The 21,461-nt window shown below is 36.3% G+C and overlaps 1 protein-coding gene across 1 annotated transcript; it reads left to right on the forward strand.

Annotated features, from left to right (window-relative positions):
• The first annotated feature begins 4,090 nt into the window (after nucleotides 1–4,090).
• On the forward strand, nucleotides 4,091–20,491 carry LOC139710135 (probable flavin-containing monoamine oxidase A). Its single transcript, XM_071622066.1, has 12 exons — nucleotides 4,091–4,176; nucleotides 4,662–4,812; nucleotides 5,959–6,046; nucleotides 6,512–6,689; nucleotides 7,975–8,089; nucleotides 11,380–11,537; nucleotides 12,852–13,041; nucleotides 14,754–14,851; nucleotides 15,516–15,689; nucleotides 16,325–16,411; nucleotides 17,399–17,496; nucleotides 18,633–20,491. The coding sequence occupies exons 2-12, from the start codon at nucleotides 4,677–4,679 to the stop codon at nucleotides 18,898–18,900; spliced, it is 1,590 nt and encodes a 529-aa protein (XP_071478167.1). The 5' UTR covers nucleotides 4,091–4,176; nucleotides 4,662–4,676; the 3' UTR covers nucleotides 18,901–20,491.
• The last annotated feature ends 970 nt before the right edge of the window (nucleotides 20,492–21,461 follow it).

Consider the following 21,461-nt stretch of genomic DNA (forward strand, 5'->3'; position numbering starts at 1 on the left):
TGTCTACCCTGGTATCTGCCAAAGTTGCATTGTTTTCTCTGCTCTGCTGCCAATCAAGTCAAACCAGTTAGATGTCTGTGTAAACACAAAGACGTCATATGTTTGTGTTTTTTAATTAAATCTATCGTGAAATCCAAACATGTGAGATCCATACATCTGTAGCTCCTGTGAGATTTACATGTGCCATTATTAAAGGTGTGGTATACTTATATACTTGATTATACTGTATCGACATGACATGTTATGAAGACAACATTTTCTTACAGACTTGGTGTCAGTCTATTTCTTGGTGTTAGATCTGGGGGGCAGAGATGTAAAAATGGTGAAAGTATGCATTAATGAAATAGTGAAAGGATTTATCGACAATATAAATTATCAGTTTTGTTGGAGATTATCTCTCTTTCCTTTTAGAATAAAAAATGTCAAAGTAACGCATATCCAGAAGTACGTACCACGATATGTGTGTATGGGCAGTAGAGCACATTGTTATAGTAGCTGCGCAATATAAATGTCCTTTACCATTCTTATTATTATGTTTGCTCTATTGTAGCAGTACAAACGTGGGTTGCCCAGACCTGAGATGTATTAGTGTAGTGTGGGATTTCAATTTCTCAGAATCATGCATCTTGTATGAATGATGTCACAAACAGGAGACGGGATTTGCAATATTTACTCTTGGTTGTTGTGGACGAAAATAATATTAAAGCAAAGAGCTTATCATAATTAAGCAGTCTGGTGCCTGTCTTATTTATTCATTGTTATATGTGATGTGTACCCAAAGTTTATCAATGTGATATGAAAGACTCCTATTTTCTTCAAGTTCAAATACTGTGCAGTTCCATGGGAGCCACTGCTATATAACTTAAGTTCATAAAGCTGTGAATGACTGCAGCTTGAGGTGTTCTACTGTGGAGTTCAAGGAACTGGTTAAAACTGATTCCTTTTCTTTAATTTCATTTATTTCCAAATTCTCCTTAAAACATAGAGAACAAAGGTGAGGATATTACATACATTTCATTGGATTACAAATATACAACAACAACAAAAAAAGGGAGAGAGAGAGAAAAAAAATGAAATTAAAAGAGAGAATATGGAAGAGGCCGTTGGTCTTTGTATGGATGGGCTCCCACTTGAGATTTTTATTCTATTTTTCAATATACTTAAAACTGAGAAACATGCAAGCTATGGTGGAAGAATGAAACATATACATGTACTCTAGAGAATAAATAAAAATTATGTTCAATTCTAGGGGATACTGATGCTGTTTTCTCTTGGTAAACCCATCAAGCTCTGGCTTAATTTGGGTGAAGAAATTAAAATAGTGACCTGTCCAACTGAGCACCCTATTTTCGAGCAAAAAAAAAAAAAAAAATTACGTGAAACTGGTTTTAAGTCATTGAATATGCAAAAAAATCAGGGGAAAAAGTACACAATTTTTTTTTTTCATGCAGAGACATTATAGGTTTGATTTCTTCTGAAAATTTGAAATGTGTTGCCAGTTTTAAGGATTCTTTATAAATGTAGCAATTTGGAGGCTTTTGACAATCTGTAACCAAAAAAATAAATACATAAATAAGATAAAACCACAGTACATAACCATGATATGGGGCAAGAGAAAGAGAACATATCGTTCCTCTTGAAAAACTACAACACACAAAAATATCAACTCTGATCCACACAGAATGCAACATGCCCAAGTACAGGTACACTTCTCCATTCATTACTGTACTCCACATCCACGAATTCATGAACCTCTAAGTAAGTAATTACTGTCGGGAAGTCCCAGTTACCAGAAAAAATAGATTCCGGGGCTATTGAGAAGTATGTGGCATGTATAATGCTAAGTGCTGGTAACCTGCTTCATGTTTAGTGAGAAAATGGAGGTATGATGCTATTCAAGAGGAAGACTGGTCATCAGAATGCATTGCCTGCTGGGATTTGTTGTATGGTAACTGTTGATGGTAAATAAGAGAGTATGATTGCTCGTATTGAGTATGTCTGGTTTGATTTAAATTCTCATACGGCAGGCCACCATTCAAATACAAATGTAGTATGATGACGCAGGGGTTCCCATTTCTGGACTATTGCTAGTCACCTTGGATGAACCCTTTTTTTCCCTCAGCATGTGTGTGTGTGTGTGTGTGTGTGTGTGTGTGCCTCTATGTGTATGTGTGTGGGTTGTTATTGCATGAACAATACAATTCATAGAAACACACAATGTACTATATTTATGGACGAGGTAGACTGGAAAAGAAGAGATAAGGCTTATGGCAAAATTAAAATTTAGGCTGCTTCTAGAGCACAAATCATACGAGGAACAGACCAAAAAAAAGAGGTACATATATGTTTGTACATATGAATAATTTTGCAAATTTGATACATTTATACACAATAATTATACTCTCTCTCTCTACATACTTTGCATTTTCACAAACTTCATTACATTTCTTACCTTGATACAGACTGATGAATACATCATTAAAGATTCAAATAGATAAAAACCAAAAACAAACAAAACAAATGTACAGATACCCACAAACAAGTGTAATTGATATGTTAAATGTTTTGGTATGTATATTCGTTTTGTTTGATTTGTCAAAATACATGACAGATTAGAGGAATGAACAACCAACTTACACTAAATATCCAAGTGGTAAATGTCTACACATTTTCCAGGGATGAAAGATACCAGAGGCTTGCGTGCATTGGAGTTCAAAACACATTTAGAGATGGACAGGTTAGTAGATTGCCAGAGAAATTGCAAGAGATAGGTATGTGTTGATAGGTCAGGCAATACACAGCAATCAGTAAAGAGATTATGTAGGTGGATTGCTGACTTATGATAGATAAACAGATAGATTATGTGGAGTGATAGCTTTGAATATAAGGAAAAGAGGGCTAGATTTGATTGAAAAGATAGTGCATGATAAATGGGGAGTATAACTTGAATTCATAATCATAAGAAAAGTTTAATTACAAAACAAGTTAACTCAATTCTTGCCAATTTGAGATACAAAACTGTCTTTGCAGTTCTGTTAGAATAACAGAGAACAAGAAAATATGGGGCATTTTTAATCATAGCTACAAGAATATCCATGTTATGCACAAGTGAGGCATCATTGGAAAGATTTCATTTCAACTGCTTTATCTGATGAGGGACTTACTTTAAAATGTTTTTAAAATAGTGATTTGAAAATGGTGATTCCTAAGATGGTGATTCATTTTTTTTTTGCAATCAAACTCTTCATATTCAGAGATATATCGATGTACAAATGGAGATTTATCAGTTATTCTTCTTCAGCAGATTAAAACAGAGATTGCTAGCGTTTAATTGCAAAGACAGCTAGATAGATAGAGAAGTGCCTAAACAATAAGAATGTTTGGCGGTTTTTTTTTGGGGGGGGGGTGAGCAGAGGTGTGATTTTGAAAAAGGATGCTTGTGTTGATCTGTGATTCTACTTCACGAGTATCAGAAAGACATAACTATATTAAAGGCTATATTCTTACGGATCATGCATACGCCCTATACTCAAATGATCCACGCATGGAGCTATCTAGCATATGCACGACTCTCACAGAGTCGTATATATATATATATATATATATATATATATATATATATATATATATATATATATATATATATATCTCACAAACCAAACATATATAAACACATATATAGCACAAACGTCACTCTTAACTCGACTATTATGTTGAAGCAGCGAGTCTCTGAGTCAGACGTGCTGCTGTTAATTATAGACTTTCATCGGTGAGAGAGAGCACTAACAGACCGAAATACTGAGCCGCAATTATCTCCACGTATGCATTACCTCAGATTCTTACATAACATACCAGTGTCTGTTGTTTGTCGTGTACAGTACATTTACTGACTATGATCTGGAACTATATAAACAGCAGCAGCCGCACAAACGTCACTTAAAAATAAACAGCGAGCCAGCCATGTAGGTAGACCTATACAATGACATGCTATTGAGCTATATCGCAACTCAGTCCACTTCATTCACATCACCCACCACCGGTCGTTGGCTGTCCGAGCAGGTACTAGGCACCTAGTACCTCCTTGGGCTGTCGTACTTCACGACGCGTTCGTAATACACCGATCTCCATATAGGGAATATCACCAGGGGCTCTTTAATTGCTTCGGATCGACAAAAAGTGAGTTGAAACGATACGTGATACTCGATTTTTAATAATCCTCCTAATGTTTTCGTTTTAAACAGGCGATCGCATGTTTCGAGTAATCTTGTCACGTAGTAATTGTTCACATCAGCTGTAATCATTCATTATATTATCATAAGATTACGCGTGATGATAACAATGCGATGATATGTCTCGCGAGCTTGTTTGTACGTGTCTGCATGGCCCGGGTGACTGTAAATTGTGTTTTGCGACTGAAGCAGAACAGACGTTCCTGCAGTAATTAGGTCTGTACCAATTAGTAAACGCGATGTCATTTTCCAACCAAATCTAGAAAAGCAGCAGTTTTGAAGTACCGGCCCTAGAGATTATATAGGCCTACTTACATTTTCGCTGAACAGGCTAGTACCTACATCTGTTTTCTGCGTGCATAACACCTGGTTAAAATCTATTTTGATTATTAAAACGTGTCGATAAAAATCGATCGTATCCGCTACTAGTAGTAGTACAGGTCAGCCATGGCTCAACCCGAGGGCTCTGTGACAGATGAATATGACGTGATTGTGGTTGGAGCTGGGCTGGCGGGTCTGACGGCTGCCTACCACCTCACCAAGACTATTCCAGGATGCAAGGTGGCTGTTCTGGAAGCTAAAGGTATACACATATATTATGTACTTTTTATGACTCTCCACAGTTCTTTAATTTTCCTTTTATATCAGCTACCTATATTTTCATATTCATTCTCTTCATTTCCCCTATAAACTCTCTACTCCTTCCCATGCATTTTCATATGTTTCATAGGCATCTTTTTTTTTTCTCTTTTCATTCTGTCAAAGAAACATAATCCTTTGTACCTTTTATTTTATTTGTAATTTTTCTTTTCTTGCTCTTTTCTTTCATTCTGCCATCTTTCAAATGTACTCCTCATTTTCTAGCTTCTTCTGGGACATTTTTCTTCATAGTTTTGTTTGTTTACAGTGGGATTTTGTGGGATATAGTTCTGAAAAATAAAAGGCTGTTTAATTTTAGCAATTCTGTTATCTGTGCACAATTTACAGATCATGCAACTACACCTCCCCCAGAAAAAAGAAATGAAAGAAATACCTATGGCTATAGCCCAAAGCCAACTAAAATCTTGGCCCCCAACACAAACTGTCTTCATTATTCATGTTTGTATGTAGTGACTTTTGAAATTAAGTGACAAAGACGTATTAATTTTTGGTCGATTAAAATCAATGTCACACTCATCTTTCTGCATATTAGTAAAAAAACGGTAGTTCAGTCGTTCATATATATATATGTCTTTAACATTTAATCATTTCTGGTACAATAATTTATGATGAGAAAAATAATCAGAAAGGGAAAGGATTATGTTGAAATAAAACAGTTGCCTCTATTCAGAACATTCCTGTTTAGAATCCTGTAATGAGTCACATATTTAATCTCTCTCTCTCTCTCTCTCTATCTCTCTCTTTGTAAGCATTTCCTACTGTAAACCTCTTTGTAATTTTATGTATCTAATGATCTTGACATGTCATTTCTCCTTTTGATTGATCCACCAATATTGATATTATTTTCTTTTGTAGTAATATCTGAGGGTTAACATCTGAAATGATATTATTTCAAATGATTAGAAATGTTGATGCATTTTGGCTTATCTTGATGGAAGATTTTTTTTTCTTACATAATTGCCTGAGGTGTTACGTTTCAACTATACTTATCTGGATCTAGAGCACTTTACTTGGCTAATCTGAAATTGCCTTGGAGACTCATTATATTGTACTGTTTGTCCTTGTGCAGACAGGGTCGGAGGTCGAACTCATACAGTCACCATGCAGGGAGCTAATGGGCCTGATACATGGGACCTCGGTGGACAGTGGGTCAGCAGGTGATAAGAACCCTCTCCTCTTCCCTGCACCCCCTCTCGTTCCTTGACCTGTGGTGTCTTACTGTACCTTAATTCTTAACTTTTAAAAAATCACTCTTATCATATATTTATACACTTTGAGAAAAATAATGATGACGATGATGCATGATGATGATGATGATGAATATATGAATATATAGTGATGATAATCATATGATAATGATGCATGATCGTCATCATTATTGCTCATTAACATATTTGAATTTTATTGCCATTATGACTTTCATGCTCTTCCAATTACCTCACTATAAACAGCCCATACCAACAACTGCCGAATAACTTTTGTCACTATGTGTGATTCTCAAGCTGACTATTAGCTTGTGTTTGAGACCATGCAAGCCCTGCATGCCACATTATGTTTAAAGAGAATGGCCAGCCACATACTTGCACCAGAACACAAAGGATATGCCAACTTCCCTTCCCTAGAACACAGCACCACATCCTCTGGCTCCTCAAGGAGCTTGGTATGGAGCACTACCCACAATTCACCAAGGGGCGCAAGCTGCAGCAGTACGGAGCCAACCACAGGGTCCAATCCTTCGAGGGAGAGGTTCCAGCCTTCTCCATCTTCGCCCTTCTGGACCTCATGAACTTTGAATGGAAGGTATACAAAAGTACCTATAATTTATAATGTGCTTACCAGGGGCACTCATATCCACGAATTCCGTAAAGGGATGGGAGGGAGGGGGGGGGGGGGGGGGGGGGGGGGGGCTGGAGGGCAAAGCAGTTTAAATATATTTCTGGTGCCAGTACTATTGGCTGACAACGATCATTGTGCGATTTCATGCATGCATGCTTTTCTTTGAAAAAAAGACAAAATCAAATTGGGGGCATGCGCTGCCATTGCACCCCCTTTATTTTTCAATTTAAAAAAAAATGGAAAGCAAAATTAAAGGGGGACATGCACCCAGTGTGTCTCCCCCCCCCCCCCCCCCCAATCCATCACTGAGCTTGCATTTCTCTGTTAACCCATTAGAGACTAGTCCAGGACCTGGCTGAGTAGGCGTGGGTAGGTTTCTATACTGGAATTACAAGTTACATCATAATCAGCTTGTCCTCAGTGGGTTATTACTGCAAAGTGATGAAGAAAATACTAAAAAAAAAATGCACAAATAGCGACTTATAGTGTAGAATACTCTATGATGTGATTTGTTGTATCCAGCTGTTACCAGTACTTTGTTTTATATTTGCAGAACTGAGCCTTCTTGAAACAAGCCTTTAATTGCCTTAATATCATACTTATCCTGACACATCAATACTTTGACATAGCTACTATAATATATTAATATACATCATAATTTTTGCATTGGTTTTTCATTTTAATTTTTTTTTAGTTGGGTGCTAATGGGAATTAAAAGACATGCAAAACTAATAATATGCTGATGAAACCCAGAAATGGCACAAGAAACAAAAAAAAATTGTACCGCGAGCCTTTTTTTTTTTGTTTGCTTGTCAGCTGATTTAACCCAGGAATGAATGTAAAAAGGTCCACTTTTTCTAATTCTGAACCCTCCCATACAAATGCTAGTTATGGGTCTAATTTGATCAATGGCAAAATTGTTGGGAAGTCCAAATTCATGAAAAAGTAGACTTAATGAATCAAAAGGCATTACAGGGGAAGGCTAGTAACTGATCAGTGGGAATCAGTGGAAATGCTGGGAGATGATTGTTCCAATCCTTATGGGATTCATTCAAGAGTACATTATATATCTATTGTTGTGTGAAAATTATTTGCTTCAGAATGGTCTCATATTCAAGTAATGTGCAGTTTAATGTTTCCAGGTAAGCGTCCCTGGTCAGTGACGGGGCATCATTACATGGCCGAAATGGTTTTATGTTATATATTGCATTAAGAGGTGTACTGATGATTTAATTTCTCCACACTTTAGACAGATTCATTGGCCAAGACTGTGCCCTGCCATGCCCCTTGGAAAGCGCCTGATGCTGATCACTATGACAACATGACTTTTGAGACCTATGTTGCCCAAAATACTTGGACCAAATGTAAGTCCAACTTCCTTGTTTGCTGTAATTCTCTGAGTACTTTTATCCCTGTCATGCCTATTTAGCCAGCCTGTTCATAGACACTGCCAATATGCATACAAATGCACGGGCACTTTTAATACGTTGACCCTACAGTGATACATGATAGGCAATATCACATGCTCCTTATTAGCCTGCTCGTAGATACTCTCTTGTGTACATAATGTCTGCAAGTGCCGGTATATTTTACAGGCACTTAAATACCTGGATCCTATACTGTGATGCATATAGGCATCAGCTAATACACATTCAACAGTAGACCCAAACAACATACACAATATCAAACATTTGTATTTCCCAAAGGCTGCGTGATTTTGTCTGCAGTTGGCATTTGCCATTAGAATATTCCATGAAAATATGGAACTGTTATATTAAAACATTTTGTGATAATAATATGTTTATTTGTGATCTAGTTTGTGTAGGTGGTGTGTATATGATACTTTCTGTTAAATAACAACTTTGTCTTCTTGAAGGTACAGAAGAGAAGGGAAAATGATCGTATAATTTATTCCTGTATAAAATTACTTATTTTGTCCATGGAACAAAGAATCAAACTTCCTTGATGAGTTCTGTATAGATTTCAAAATAACTTCTTGTATTACTGAAATAATATCTGGCTTGTTTTGAGGGACCAGCAACACAGGCAGCATCAATTACCTGGAACACAATACTGTTGTTAAACATGTTAAACATGAAAGGAAAATATTATATGCCTCTTGATGATAATTTCTCTTGGAAAAAAAATATATACATGTATATATATATATATATATATATATATATATATATATATATATATATATATACATATATGTGTGTGTGTGTGGGGGGGGGGTATGTGTGTGTGTTATAACAGGGGAACAAATCAGAGAAAATATTGACAAACTAAAATATTTGAATGTCATTATTTGTAATTTGTATGTTACCATCATTTGAAAATTGCCTAATTTTATGGGAATTAAAAACCCTGATAAGTCACATGAACTTGATAAAACATTCCTCATTGTCTCCACAAACAAAATGACAGAAAGATTGTTTTCTGTGATGAATGGCTTTGATAGAGTATAATTGCATTGGGTTTCTAAGAGGTGCAGCAATATACATGGCAGTTGATATATTATTTTCAACAAAATTGTAAAGTTATCCACAAACAAGCTCTTCTTCTTCTGAGAAAGTTTAAAACTTGTGACACTGCCCGGACAAACAGATTTAGTGATTTCATGCAGGTGATATAACAGTCACGCATAACCTAAACATATTCTTGCAATTGTTCCTTGATTGCCTCACACAATATTAATTTATAGACATTTGTGACCGTGCATCACAAAACCAACAAAAAGTCGCACGCTTTGATTTCATGCGAGGACTCAAAAAAAAAAAGGTGAAAAGGGTCAACCAAGTCAATTTTGAGTTTCCCATATTTTCTGAAAGAGCTATTTTTCTTCTAGATTATGCTTTATTAAGTTTGGGATCATAGAATAATGGGAAAGTGTGTTTTCAGCAGTTTTTCTACAACCCCTCTTTTTTGTAGAGTAGTGTGATCAGGTATGTGTTAGAGGCCCCTTTTCATTTCTTGAAAATACCTTGCTCACTCTTACACTTTCAACTCTAATAACTTTTTGGAAAAAAATAATGCTAGTGATCTGAAAGTTGGCGTTCATCATGGGCAGAATGTGTTTAATGGAGCATGATCAATTTCAGCTTAATTTGATAATCCCTTCATTGTTGTTGCTCCAGTGGTTTACATCCTGTTTTTTGTTCCATTCATCTCACAGCCAGCATGGCTTGGTGAAGATTAGCGTTTGAATAGACCCTGTACTTCACAGCCTCTTTTCTCAGTCCACATTTTCCAGAGTGTGTGCTTTCTTTCCAATATTTAGATAGGTTAAGAGAGTCCATCTGAATTGAGTTATACATCATTTTAAAGCTTAGAGTCTGCTTTTTCAGAATCTGCCATGTCTGGCGACTTTTTGTTGGTTTTGTGATGTTGGGTCACATTTGAGCCAGTGGTATAAATTGTAGTAGACAATCCTTTTCACATCTGAAAAAACAAACCACACATCTTAGACACATTATTGTTTTTCCCCTCTCCCTTTATACAGTACCTCTCTTTCTGATTGAATTCAAAGTGAGGTTATGCAATATAAGGATGTAGGTTTCCAGTTAGTTGTGTAGAGGAAATAATTTTATCTTATCTACAGGAATTCACCCCTGGGAATGAGTGTGTTCTGAAGTGTTAACATAGAACACTATGATATACGTAGATATCTTAATCAGAGTCTGATGTCTGCTGTTATAAAAAGCACCTCTGCACTTTGATATGCATGTATCAGCATTATACAGGGTGGCCCAAAAAGAACGGAACACCTAAGATCTTTAATCTTAGCTATATTGTTGCTAGTATGTCTCTATTTTGCATACTATTGGAAAGGCCATTCCTTTTTCCATATAATGACACCAAGTTCTTTAATTTTGGTTAATGCGTTATGATTTTAGAACCATTTTTGTCAACTCTTGCAATTTTCAAAATTTGATCATTTTGCACTCTCAGAGACAACGAAACCAGCGAGAATTCGGCTTGCCATAGAACCAGTAGCGTTCACAATGTGCGGAACATGGGGCGGACAGTGTTATTGTCGTCAGGTCGTCTCATTCACAATGGCAACAGACAATGACAACCACATTCTACACATTGTGAACGTAACTGGTTCTACGGCAAGCCGAATTCTCCCTGGTTTCGGTATCTCTGAGAGTGCAAAATGATCACATTGTGAAAATTGCAAGGGTTGACAAAAACGGTCCTAAAATCATAACGCATCCACCAAAATTAAAGAACTTGGTGTCATTGTATTGGAAAAAGAATGGCATTTCCAATAGCATGCAAAATAATGACATATTTGCAAAAAATATTGCTGAAATTAAAGATCTTAGGCATTCCGTTCTTTCTGGGCCACCCTGTATATATACACATATGATGATTTATGGATTCGTTACTAGGCTTCGATCCCCTAATGAGAGACACTTTTGTGATGGACATTGGCCTCATTTATTCAAATGTACATGTTGGCAATGATCAGGATTCATTCACTGACATCAAAAAGTTTATGCAAATAAAAGTTCTTTAAAGAAATCAAGATAAAGGTAGCAAGAGATTGCAGTTTGTTATGGAATGAATTTTTTTTTGTGTGTGAATTGCTGTCTTTGTTTATTTCTTTTTAATATTCAAATATTTATTTTGTGCGGTGAACAAGCTGCCAGGGATCTAATAGGTAAAGTGTTCTACGCTGTTAATGGTTCAGAGGAAAGAGGTTACAGCGCCCTCAACTACCTGTTTTATCTCAACTCTGGCATCAGCAATAGAATGCTGTATTTCAATGAGGACGGAGCAGCACAAGAGAGTAGGATTAAGGTAAGTTTTCTGAATACAAGACCATGTGGTGTACGATAGTTGTGCACATTAGGTTTTGGCAAAATCGCTTTAAGTGGAACAGTCATTGGTTACTGAATATTTGCCAAAAAGGACATTTTTCAGCTGTACAACCTCACCTAGTATGTCAAAGTCCAGTAATAATGTCACTTGGCGTACAGGACTGGTAAAAATAATATGTTTATATACTTGAAATCAAAGTGGTAATAGATCATTAGGCAGAGGTCACTGTAATCAAATTTGCACAAAAATGCCATATTCAGCAATGGACTCATCAGCCAGGAAAATTCAATGATGATTAAAGTGGATGGACTGGAAAACAAAGTCACAATCATTTATGTGAACATAGTGGTGGTATAGATACATGTAGTTAAAGATCAAAGGTCTTTAACCTTTTTTCAGCTGTAACTGCAGCTAGGAAGGAAGTAAGGTCAAAGGTCATGTTTAGAGGCCACACAAATGAAGTTGAAATGCCAAGTTGTCTATGACTTTTGTTAGGTCGATTAATGACAATGCTATCTTATGTAATAGATAGAAATGAATTGGAAATACATTTCCTTTATGCGAGAGGAGTAATGGTCAATACTTCATTAGTGGTCAAGGTCAATTAACTTCATCATACTGTTTAGATAGTGAAGGACCATGTGCACATAATGATACATGAGAAGCAGAGGAATCCAAGTCAAATTGCTTGGTAATTTAAATCAAATTTGTCTATTAGTCTCTGATGATTTCCCAAATTACAATTAAGATGTACACTATGTTTTCAAGCAATACTGTTCTTTTTCATAATGTGCTAACACTAGCTTTCAAACCAGAATGATTGTCATTGGCACTCATCAAGAACTTGCCCCAAAATGGTTAATGGTTTGAATCAAAGTGACTTGAATTTACCTTTTTAATGGACTTCAAGTTTTTGTTGTGGAAGAGGTGATATCTTTTATAGTTTCTGACTGAGATGATATTGATAGAACTGCATCTGCCTGGTGGTTGTTGGATTTGCTGCATAGTAATCAGCTGAAGATGCACTTGTGATTCATAGTCATTTTTGCATTAGATGGCTGGATTGCATTTTTCTTTCCCTGTTATGTCCTATATCCATAAGGCACCACTCTTAAGGTGTTTCAATGCTATTAGTGGAGCATACATTAATGACTTGACTTGTTAAAGAAAAGGAAGATATTCGCATCCTTGTTCATATCCCTGATCCCCATATGTGTTATGTGTGAGGCTGTGTTTATTCACAATATTCTCTGTTGTGTGTGTGTGTGTGTTTTTTTTTTGGTAAAATCAAAGGGAGGAGCCCAAACCGTTAGCAAGAAGCTTGCAGAAAAAATTGGTTCGTCCAATCTCCACTTCACCGAACCGGTCCTCAGCATTGACCAGGGCGATGCCGAGGTTGATGGAAAGGTCAAGGTTCAAACTCTGTCTGGCAAGACGTTCTCCTGCAAATATGTCATTAGTGCCATGCCAACCAACTGTGCAGGTAAGTAACCCTCTATGTTGTTGATGTCGTTATGTTTAGGAGGTGCATTATTTACATTTGAATATTTGCTCCTTTCCTCTGCATAATAGCAATAATGTACATAAGATCAATTACTCAGAAAATGAATAAATAAATGAGATACTTTATAATTTCATTCATGCGCAGGGAGCGGTCTGCTGCCAGGAAAGCAACTTTTAAGTAACAGTTATTAAGTCTTATTTCATATGCCATTCAGCACGCTTTGGCAGATAAGAGTGTCGCAGTCTACTTAAAAGCTTGAATACCAGACGTATATATGTGTTACTTTGTTATCTGTCAAAATATAGCCCTCACTGATATCATCAATTTTCAACAGAAGATGCGACACTTGGCCAAGGCATGTCCATTTATTGACCATGGTGTCGAATATATCTAGAAACTTTTTGTCATACAAAATTAACCATGATGGTTTGACAAGTTAAAGGACAAGTCCACCTTTATATACATGTGGATTGAGTTAAGGCAAGAATATTAGTTGAACACATCAGTGAAAGTTTGGGGGAAATCGGACAATCCCTTCAAAAGTTATGAATTCTTAAAGTATCTGCACAGTCACTGCTGGATGAGAAGACTACTACAGTGTGTGATGTCACATGCGTACAACGTGCAATACAAGGAAAATAAAAAGAGAATTTCACAAAACTTTACTTTTTGAATAAAGTGCCCATTACTTGTTACTGAAATATGTTAAGGGTAATATTATTTCCCCTGCCTTCGGAAAGAGAGAAGTCGAGTGTTCTTTCATTATGTGAGAAAACTGGAAATATGTTGAATTTTCTTTATTCTTTCTTTATATCGTTGTACACATGTGACATCACAAGCTATAGTAGTCTTGTCATCCAGCCATGACTGAGCAGAAACTTCAACATTCATTACTTTTGAACGGATTGTCCAATTTTCCTCAAACTCTCACTGATGTGTTCTATTAATATTGCTGTATTCACTCAACCCACATGTCTATAAAGGTGAACTTGTCCTTTAAGTATACAACGGAAAAAGGGGTGGAAAGGAGAGTGCATGACAAGATTTTGCTTTCTGAAGTGTTGAAGAAATGAATATCTTCAACACTTGTTGAGAGGCCTGTAAAAGAGATATTCAGTTCCACAATGCCCATGATGAATGGAATGTGGCTACTTTAATAGCCCTGAATTGTGCTTTGTGTACCAATTGGCACTTGGCAAGTTCTTTCTTCACCCATTAGCCCCAGCGATTGGCTCAGATATCAGAAAACTAATTGTTCATGAATAGAGATTACCTTAATCCCTATCATGTCATCATGGCTGGTATGTCTGTTGGGTTAGGGCATTGTTACACTTGAATGGCCGGACTTGCTATTGAGTAGGTCTTTGGGTCTTTCCCATTTTTTTTTTTTGACAAGGGAATGGGATCTATAATGGAGATTTATGGAATGCTGAATGAATGAGTGAGGGGGTGTGCATTGTGTGTATAAAGTGAGTGAATCAAAGGGCAACTGTGTGTATGTTAGAGAATGTTTAATTGAGTGAATTAATGAGGAGTATGTAGGTGAGTTATAAAGTGACCTAGAATGAGTTTGTAGTGTGTAATGTTGCTTGAGTGAGATGATTGAAGCAACTCTGTAGCTTTATCTTCACGCAACTGAGAGAAATTTGTCTTTGTTTTTGTTGCATGGACACCCTCCACCCCCCGTGCAGTTTCGGTCCAGTACTCACCTGTTCCCATTCGGAGACAGACTATGGCATCTTACATGAGGATGGGCAACCTCTTCAAATTCATCATCACCTACAAGACAGTGAGTGGTAGAACTATCACAAACATGACAAAAAACAACTCTTCACATACTGCAAAGTACATGAATTGTAACCTTGTCATTACTGGTTACTCTACCACTTTGACTTTGATGGTGTTTCAGACTGAGGATCGATGTTAATCTGTCAACACATTGCAACCATGCAGCCATAGCTCTGGCTTTCTCTTTTTTCACACTGTCTGTCCGTCTGTCTGTCTGTCTGTCTGTTTGTTTCTAATTTTCTTGTGGCCCACTCACTGCACTTTGATAATAATAATTCACAATATTTATGTAGCACATCACCCCATGAAATATTTCTATAAGTATTACAATTCATTCAATTGCTATTTATCTCCCTTTATTCCCATTCTCCACCTCACTTCATTGACATTGTTTGATTAAGACATAAGCTATTGGTCTTTTGCAAAGTAAAAATTGTCAAAAATACACAAAACGACAGTCAATCCATAATCAAGTGTAATTCCATGTGGGTACACACTCTAATAACTATTCAAAAGATTTTTGAGCATGGAATAAAAATATTGAAGAATTATTGGAAAAAAAAAGTTGTAATGAGAAGTGTATAATCTGTACACAAAATGAGTAAATATTGAAAAAACAAACACAGGCAAATGCAGATATTGGTGTGTGTTTTTTTTTTTTTCAGGCCTTTTGGAGAGAAAAGGGGTTTTCTGGGGAAATCATGAATTTCTGCAAGGAGAAGGTGGAAAGAGGAAGCTATGCCGGACCAGTGATGTATGTCGCTGACTGCACAACTTCCAATGAAAGCCCAGGTCTGGTTGGCTTCTACAACAATGCCGCTCACTGGGGCACGAAGAAGGTAATTGTCGCCTGGCAACTGATGCAAACCCCACCCACTGACCAACTCCTTGTTATGTCAGATCTTACTATGTAAATGATACAGTATTGTTTTCTGTATGTTTTTCTTTGTTGTTTTTATTTTTTGAAGGAGAATGTGAATTTATAATGACATAGCATGGTAGCAAGGCTAGTTGAAGAAAAAATATGGATCAAAACAATGTTTGAAATTTGGGAGCTTTTATTTTGCTACGGATTTTCTGAAGTTTTCTACTCAGCACCCAAATTCTAAACACATTTACCTTCATGGCAAAACTGATTTGTTTAGGTAGGAGGTTTCATTGACTTCTGTTCAGCTCGTTTTGATTTCGATGATAGAGTAGAGTTGCAGTATTCAAGGAGTAAAAAAAAAAGGAAATGATTGTACGTCTTTTTACACTCTTAATGGAGGTAGGAAATTGGATAAAAATGTACCTGTAATTTTACCACCATGGATTCTCTATTTGTCATCTGAAATAGCAGTCTGCACAATGTGTTCTTGAATAATTGTATAGGTCACGTGGTTATACAGCATACAACATTCTTTATGTAATTTTTTGACACGTGAAATATTTTTGCCAAGACTTGAATCGCAGTGTTTTTATTTTTGTTTTTCAGTATGAGGAAAGGAAGGCAGCTGTCTTAGAACATGTAGCAGTATTCCTTGGAACGGAAGCTAAATCCCCGATTGAGTTCAGGGACAAGGTAAGAAACATTTTCCTTGTTTACTAATTGCTATTTTCCAGCATTTCGCTACAAGCAATACACATAACATATTGAGTGAAAGCAATATGGTTCACTGCATTCATGCTGCTAGTCTTGCTTCTAGACATTTTTCACACAAAGTTGGATTCAAACTTTGGGTTCCATACTTAAAAAGAAAAAAAAAAAGAGTGAACTTTGTTTTCTTCATGTTATTGTTCCCCTTGTCTTCTTTTAGGATCCAAGGATTCAAAACAGTATTATTCTGTGATATATTTTGGATGGAATTTATGATTACTGAGTATTGCAAGACAAATAAAGAGGTAGTTCTTCAATAATTAGCTTGCATAGTGTAGTCCTTGGGCATACAACTGCTGTATTTTAGTAGTCTTGAAACAGTAAAAGGAAAGAAACTATTATTGAAAACATGCTTTTCTACATGCCCTAACCCTTATTACAAATGTTTTTTTTTTGTTTTTTTCTATGTCTGCTTTTGTATGTGTCGTAACTTCAATATTTCAGACAACTATATGAATTTTTCACAAATATAACATACTTTACAAGAATTATGCAGGACCAAAGTGCATAGTTATACCTATTTCTTTCAACTAAAAGCTTGAATGCTTGAAGTCAGTAGTCGGGTTATTATTCAATGAGGCCTTCACAAAGATATATAACAGTGATGACACAAATGTTAGAGAAAATGAAATAATCTATTAACATGCAAAAAACCTTCCAAAGAGAAAATTGATTGATTGATTAACTGATAAAATGCTGATTATATAAATAATGGTAATAAAATGAATGGTAAACTTTCTGTAGAGTGTCCTGCAGAGGGCCTACCATATAGTACATCGGACCAAAGTGTGCAGTGTGTATGACGTACTATCTCTGCATCATCCCTACATCTCTTCTCTCCCCTTTACCTCCCCCCCTCCCCCCCCCCCTCCTCCCCCCCCCCCACCCATTGGGTGTGGCTCACCCCTCCAGGACTGGATCACAGAGCCATACAATGGGGGGTGCCCTGTCAACCTGTGTATGACCGGAGCAGCAGAGTTCTGGGATGCGATCAGGGAACCTTTTGGAAGGTAAGCTTCTGGAGTGATGCATGACCTCTCTTCATATGAACAGAGGTGGTAAGGTCATACTGGTAATCATCCTCATTTAGCTCCCTAAGCCTCTCATGCTTCATTATTTTAATCTTCTCAGAAGTCTTGATCTTCACTTTTACCCATAATAACCTCCAGAAAAGGCAAGAGCTCCTGCGTGGAAATCTCAGTATAAGAGCACATAGTAATATATCAGTTAAATAAAAGCTGTCTTAATTAGATGTGGACATATGGCTCCAAGCAGCCCAATAGTGACACTACACTAATATTCAATATATATTCAATATTTTATTTATTTCCATCATCAAAAAAAAGGGAACATGGTCCAAAGTGGTACAATTTTTCAATTTGTCTTTCATTCATCTGATAAAGGCATTTTTTTCTTCCAAATACAATATAAAGTATATGCACGAATGATGTCATAAAAAGAAACAATGCACTTGGACATGGCAACAAAAATAGTAAATAATCATAACGATGGAAAACAGTGTTCCACTAAAAAGCCAAGCTTGTAAGACGTGGAACGCTGGAACAAAACAACAGCACCAATTTGTTATACCAATAAAACATATTCATTTTAAATTCTTCTATTTACTATTGTACATTTACTCATAGATATATGATGCTGATATCATAAACAATACTTATTATGCTTTTAGAATGCAAACATATGAACTATATAACATATCACATTTATGGCACAGACACTATAGGGCCAGGTATGCCAGGAAAATTGACCAGAAAGGAAGATATGGAAGCAGCATCGTCAGAAATATGATTACATGAAGAAAAAAAAAGACTTGCAGAAGAATACAAAAAAAAAACTTTTAAAGTGATTTTCATATATTAAGCATATTTCTGAATAAGATGATCACAGCTAGGAATTAGAAAATCTAATGTGCAAAGTTTTGAAAGTCAATGACATTATCTATTTTGAAAAGTTTTTAAAAAGTATGCATAGAATTCAGATCTGTAGCTGATTTCACAAGAGGGAGAAAAATGAGACTGGGCGAGAGAGATTTCAAACTCTTAATGATTATGTGAACATGGTGATTATCATTGAACACAGTTGAAGAGTTCTGACTATTCTAGAACTTGACCTTCTACCTGTGTAGAATCCACTGGGCTGGTACCGAGACGGCCACTTACTGGAACGGCTACCTGAGCGGGGCTGTTCAATCAGGACTGCGGGCAGCGGATGAAGTGGCATCGAGACTCGACCCAAAACAGTGTCCAGGGGTCAGCGACGTTCTCAGGTCTTTGGACGACCTGTCCTCCAAGGACCGCAAACAGGGGAAGGGCAACTCCAGCTGGTGGATGCTGGGAATGATTGCAGTCGGGATGGTCATTCTTGCTTTGTTCATCGCTCAAGTTTGGAAATAGTTCTTTACAAATTAATGAAAAGATGGTCTAGTCGGTGTAGTTGCAATTTTCTTGTGGAGGGGAGAGGGGCTGGTACAACACTTTGTAGTTTTCTTTGGAGGCAATGATGACTTGTTTTCACAGGTTTTCTGTAATCAGTGGAGTAAGGAACTCTTGAGGGGTATGCTCTAGAGGTTAGTGATATGGGAGAATACTCTCTTTCTTTTTACAATGAGGATATGCAGTGCTGTTACAGGGGTGCACTTCCTCTCCCCACCCCTCCCCTTTTTCCGTAGATTTAGGATGCAGTTTGAATTCAGCAGTAGCACAGTTCTCTAGGAGCCATTAATACAGCTTCAGCACTTTGTAAACAGCTGACATAATGAAAAGGAAAGATAAGTGAAAAGATTTGAGCAAAATTCACTCCAAAAATTTATCAAGAAGCAACTGCAGGGCTAATATGTATCACATTGACTGTGCTCATCAAATACAACATTACCACCAAGTGCTGATATGATTTTTCTTCTCTTTCTGCAGCAGTTTGAATCGACTTTGAACAAGTCAACCATCACTTCGGACGATATAACAATTAGGCAAATATACGCATGGTTGATTCAGTTAAAATTAGCAAAAGGAATTATGATACTCCCTGGAATTGGATTTTTTTTACTTAACCAGTTCTCTTCCATCTTTTGTCCCATTGAAAGAGGAACTCTGTCTTTTTTTCCACAATGGCGTTAACATTTGCAAGTTGAAGTTCAAGTAATGGTTTATTTCATTTAAAAAGAATAATATGAGCAGCCCAAGAACTGAAATTATTATGTTTTCAATGTAAAAATACCTAAAGATGTGATCATCGTATATGCAATGGTGAATGAGATTACAGTGAGAGTATCAAAAGTAGTAAAAACAAAATAAAAATACTATGTTGTATTGGGAATATCGAAAATGAACTGAAATTAAAGTGAAATGAAGACTATGACAATTATAATGCAAATCAGTGTAATCTAAAAAAAAAATACTGAGAATTAAGTACAGCAATGAAATATGGTATTGCACATTTTATGGATTTGCAAGTTTTGCATTCGAGTGCTGCAGCTGGGTGATAATGCTTGAGATAATCAACCCATGTGATGAACTCTCTGTTTTGGCACCTTTAGAGACTGATTGTTGTCAGGTATTTCACATAAAACAAAAAGTGTGTGACCTGCCTTTTTGGTGAGGTAATGATAAACAAAGTGGTTGGCGAGTTTCCAAGAATTGAGGGTATCAATGTTGTTATTGTTGCATCGCAGACATAGATTTGCGTTGAATGTGAAGGTCAACTACATGTACATGTATTTAGAAAATAAGGGATCAAAATATTGTGCCTTCCTATGTAGATTTATATTTGCTTTTCCAATTGAACACCGCAGTAGTTTGTTTCAAGTGAGGTATGTAAAATTGGATTTGCTAATTTTCATGCCAATCAATTTTGCTGCATTAATACCAAATAGAAAACATTTGTTTTATATCAGTTTCATCTCTTTTCGTGATCTCAAAGACCAAAGAATTGTTTGAATTGTAGATAACATGACTGTACGCTATTTGTAGACTCAGCGTAGTTGTGAATGTATAGCACAGATATATAATCAGTCGTGGATTTTTTGATTTGTTGTCACTATGAAGGATCTTCAGGATAACACCACAAAAATTTTAATTCTTTGATGATTTTCCTGTAGTTGAATTTGTCGCTTACTCTGTTTTGAGTATGAAAACATTAAATTTCATAGTAGGTTTCCTCCACTATATAAATGTAGACAGATCGTCATTTTTCTCGATGTCATGGAAGTAACTGTAATTCATGTGTTTTAAGAATTTCACATCAGTTATGACATCTGCTGGCTTTTGGGTCTTGAGTTCTTTGTAATTAAAAAAAAAAATCCATCAACATTACACACAACTTGCTCAGTTTCTGTAGGCAATAGGTAAAGCTTAAAAAAAATGGATTTGTCATCATATCACCATCAAGAATGTTATACTCTGATTGTCTCTGCTTGTTGGGAATACCCCCCCCCCCCCCCAAAAAAAAAAAAAAAAAACCAAACAAACAAACAAACAAAAAAAACACCAACAACAAACAAACAAACAAACAAACAAACAAACAAACAACAACAACAACAAAACAAAACAAAACCCTGTTGGTCTGGCATTTAAGATTGAGTGTTCTTGTGAGAGATTTTCTATGCTTCATTTTTAATCATAATATAGGTTGTCAACCTCTATGGATTTCCATAAGTGTACAAGATGATAGTTCATCAGCCTTGTTCATGGAAAAAAAAAACAGACAACATAGGTGCAGACAACTACATTATTGATAATGATATGGATGCTAATGATGACATTTTATGTTTACAAAATCATTCCATCATCAAACAGATGTTGTTCTTTATGACAGGTCTATGAATTGTTTTGTTTGTTTATCTGCATATGACTCTTTTGTTGTTATCATTGCTCTGCAAGTGTTACTTTCAGTTAGCATGCCTATCAAAGACCGATTGTTTAATAGCGGAAGGACAAACTGCAAAACGTATGATGGAAAC

The sequence above is a fragment of the Diadema antillarum genome, unplaced genomic scaffold (genome assembly GCF_040938485.1).
Source record: "Diadema antillarum isolate AM-2024a unplaced genomic scaffold, OU_Dant_1.0 seq00001503_RagTag, whole genome shotgun sequence".
NCBI classification, from domain to species: domain Eukaryota; kingdom Metazoa; phylum Echinodermata; class Echinoidea; order Diadematoida; family Diadematidae; genus Diadema; species Diadema antillarum.

Coding starts and splice junctions, on each gene's coding strand:
- LOC139710135 (XM_071622066.1), top strand. CDS start 4,677: ATGGCTCAACCCGAGGGCTCTGTGACAGATGAATATGACGTGATTGTG. Junction 4,813..5,958: donor GGCTGTTCTGGAAGCTAAAG/GTATACACATAT, acceptor GTCCTTGTGCAG/ACAGGGTCGGAGGTCGAACT. Junction 15,690..16,324: donor CTCACTGGGGCACGAAGAAG/GTAATTGTCGCC, acceptor TTTGTTTTTCAG/TATGAGGAAAGGAAGGCAGC.